At 39.6% G+C, this 3,734-nt stretch overlaps 1 protein-coding gene across 1 annotated transcript in view; it reads left to right on the top strand.

The window, feature by feature from the left end:
• The window catches only part of STAG2 (stromal antigen 2), a 63,683-nt gene that overhangs the window by 23,625 nt on the left and 36,324 nt on the right, over positions 1–3,734 (top strand). The window contains exons 8-12 of the mRNA XM_019540176.1: positions 253–326; positions 424–547; positions 2,302–2,400; positions 2,505–2,584; positions 2,937–3,044. Of these exons, the coding sequence (XP_019395721.1) occupies positions 253–326; positions 424–547; positions 2,302–2,400; positions 2,505–2,584; positions 2,937–3,044 (485 nt within the window). The remainder of the gene's footprint in view (positions 1–252; positions 327–423; positions 548–2,301; positions 2,401–2,504; positions 2,585–2,936; positions 3,045–3,734) is intronic.

The following is a 3,734-nucleotide window of genomic DNA, read 5'->3' as shown; positions in this document are numbered from 1 at the left end:
CCGGTCTCTGTAATAGTTATTGACATGCTACAGTATTTGACATCTGTTAAATATTAAATTGTGATACTGAAAATGTGGTATTTACAAATACTGCAGAATAGGCTTAACTACCAAAATAATTTTGAATCTGGTCTGCAATTAAATCTTTCTTGTAAGATTCATGAATGAAACCATATTCACAACTGGTAAAATACTTGGATTATTTTGTCTAATAATATCACTTAGCATCTATGTACTATATTCTTTTTTCAGCTTCAGGAAAATCAGGATGAGATAGAAAACATGATGAATGCAATATTTAAAGGTGTTTTTGTGCATAGATATCGGTAAGTTTGCTATTAAGTAATATGTGACTTTGTGAACTTCTTGTAGGATTGGTTTTAAGTCCTTTTAATCATGTAATTTGATGCTTCTCCCTTGCAGAGATGCAATAGCTGAAATAAGAGCTATCTGCATTGAAGAGATTGGAATTTGGATGAAAATGTACAGTGATGCCTTTCTTAATGACAGCTATTTAAAATATGTGGGTTGGACTATGCATGATAAGGTAAGCTGCATGTTATAACAATGCTGTTTGCTGCCGTGAGTTGTGGAGAGAGAAATCGGTCCATCTCGTTTCAAATTATTAGGCTCAAAATAGAATTTAGTTTTTGAGCAGAGGGACCAATGAAACTTGAAGTCAACATAATCAGACACTAATCCCATAAAGACTTTGGCACCAAAGGTTGTATTATGGTCCAGTGCCAAGCAGCAATATATTTAGGTCGCCCTGTTCTATATGAGTATAGTTCATACTGGTCATCTTTTTTTTTTTTACCAGTTTGTCTAGATTTTCAAAAGTGAATGGCAATTTTTGTATACCATGGTCTAGATTGACACCTATAAAAGGGGCTGACTTCTCAAAAAGTTGGCTTTCTAAAGGAGGTATTAGCTATAATGAAACTATTTTACCATGTATAGTTGAAGCTGGGAAGTTTGTCTTTTGGGGTGTGGACAGATTTTGAAACAGTTTTGGAAGCATTTCAAAACAAAAGGGTCAGCCAGAAAATGCACACACAGCCACTGTCCCAGCCCCAGCTGGAACTTGCTATGGGCTATATGCAGATGCTTGCTCTGCTTCCAGGATAGAGAAGTAGGTGGGTTGAGGGATCAGAATCCATGCTCCTTTGCTGGCTGCAAGGGAGTCTTTCTGGGGTGGGGGCAGCAGTAAGGGCACAGAAGTCTAGTAGGTGTCTGGTGGGTTGGGGTGCTGGGGTCTGGAGAAGGGGTCAGCTGTGGGGCAGGGGAGCCTGTGGAACAGATGGGGCATCCTACTGCTGGGATATCCAGCTCTCAGTTTCCTAACCTCTGCTCCCCTCCTCTCCAGGAGCAGTGAGGCATTGTGGAGTTGGGGGCTGGAGTGGTGTAGGTTCCAGGTTCCGTGCAGGCCTGGAGATCTGGATGGGCAGGGGAAGGGGGTGTCAGAGCAGCAGCATGCAGCAGGTGCTACCTAGCCATAAGGTTCTCAGTGTGAGTTACCAAGCTACCGTGCAGGGCAACCACTGCAGGGACCCCAGTGTCAAGCAGCCAGAATCTCTTCTCTCCCATTGTCCTCCAGTGGAGAATAGAGGTGATTTTGAGGCTGGAGCACTTGTAACCTGAGGGGGAAGGGGGCTCTGGGAATGGTACCTGGTGGTTGGCCAGCTAGCAGGCCGTCATCCCTCCCTCACCTGTGGAAGGGATGTAGAGCAGAGCCATGTAGGATTTTGGAGGACCTATGGGTGTCCCTGTTATCATCCAGACATAACGAGAAGTGAAACATTCCAGAATAGCACTTCATTTCAAGAGATGCTATTTCTGGAGAGTTTCAGCCTCTTTAGGGTATTTCAAGAGAGCATGTACATGTGTATAGCTGGCCTGTTTGGAATATTTCAATGGCATTTGAAACTGTTTTTGATTGTTATGCCTATAACCCAAAGCATACAGAGTACAAACTGTGCTCTGTAGTCTTCAGCTTAATTGTTTCACATTGTTTATACTGTGCATACACACGTCTTATTTGCTTAGTCTATAAAGGTGCCTTCTGACTTCAGACCAACGTGGCTAACAACCCCTCTCACTCAGACAAAAACATACCGTTGACTAATAGTATTTGAGAGCTATGGTAATGATGCCAATCAAGTAATAATATTCTATAACGTAACTCAGGGCCTAAGAACTGAACTTTGTTTGACTAAGTTGAATTTTAGAGGGGAGAATTGTTTATGCTTTGAAGATTTAGAGGCATGGCTTTTAAAATTGATTTATTTTATCTTATTTTAGCAAGGAGAGGTAAGACTCAAATGTCTTACTGCTTTGCAAGGGCTTTACTATAATAAAGAGCTTAATTCCAAATTGGAACTCTTTACCAGTCGATTCAAGGTTAGTATATTTTGGTATTTTTTTCAAAAAAACCTGAAAATTTAAGCTTTCTACAATTCCCTCCCCAACCCCAACACTTAAACTAGTTGATTTTTTATTCCTAGGATAGAATTGTGTCTATGACTCTGGACAAAGAATACGATGTTGCAGTCCAAGCAATAAAATTACTTACTCTTGTTTTACAGTAAGTACATATTTCGTACGTCTGCTATAACTTAAAAATATGCATATGAGCAAAAATGGTGGTTTAATATTAGATCATTTTAGGCAGAAGATAGAGGTTTGTTTTATTCATCATGTACCTGAACAAATTATGTATTTAACAGTGTTTCTTGTAGTCAGCATCAACCCAATCTTGCTTTCTACTGGAGCTAGAAATACAAGGTTCTTTTCTTTTTTTAAGCTCTCGTACTGGATCTCAACCTTTGTAGTATATACGATATTGGGCAGTACCTTAAAGATGTTGAAGTTTCCTTTGACTCCTTTTTCTTCTGCTCTGTTATTAGACTTAGCAAGTTTTTGTTTTATCTTCCCAGGAGTAGTGAAGAAGTTCTGACAGCAGAAGACTGTGAAAATGTCTACCATTTAGTTTACTCAGCTCATCGGCCAGTAGCAGTAGCAGCTGGGGAATTTCTTTATAAAAAGTAAGCGTAATATATGGTTAACTTTTATGTTGATCACCTTTCTTTAAGGACAGTATTCAGCATTTATTAATATCAAGGATATTGTTTTGCTTTTTAATTGGGAACAGAAAATTGTTTTTAGTAAAGTATCGATGCAAGATGCTTGTGTATTAAAATATGGTATCATTGTTAGAGTTACTGCATTGTTCATAAAATGGCAATGATCAGTAGTAATGAGAGCTACATTTAAAAAAACAAAACAAGACAAGACATTTTGACTAAACACAGAAGAATCCAGCTCTGTCACTAGCTGCTATCTGAACCCTGCTACACTAGAGCCCTTAGGCTGTAAAGACCTCCGTATGAAATAGTCCAGAGAATTTTAAAAACACTTTTTATAAAATGTCTTATGTTTATAATGTAGCATACACGCAAAGCCTATTTCTTCAGGGTCTTTCTCATAGTTTTTACACCTATGCTATGGCTGTCCCAACTAAAAAAGTGAAGAGAGAGGACCTGGGCAACTATAGGCCCATCAGTCTTACCTCTATCCTTGGGAAACTCTTTGAGAAGATCCTCGAGGAGCACATCTGTGATGGGCCGGCTTCAGGGATGTTGCTCAAGGGCAACCAGCACAGTTTCATTAGGGGCAGGTCATGTCAGACCAACCTGATTGCCTTTTATGATCAGGTCACAAAGGCAATGGATGCA

The sequence above is a fragment of the Crocodylus porosus genome, unplaced genomic scaffold, assembly GCF_001723895.1.
Source record: "Crocodylus porosus isolate Cpor-Errol unplaced genomic scaffold, CroPor_comp1, whole genome shotgun sequence".
NCBI classification, from domain to species: Eukaryota; Metazoa; Chordata; order Crocodylia; family Crocodylidae; genus Crocodylus; species Crocodylus porosus.
The sequence above is the reverse complement of the archived record's forward strand: the minus strand, read 5'-3'. Positions and strand labels throughout refer to the sequence as shown.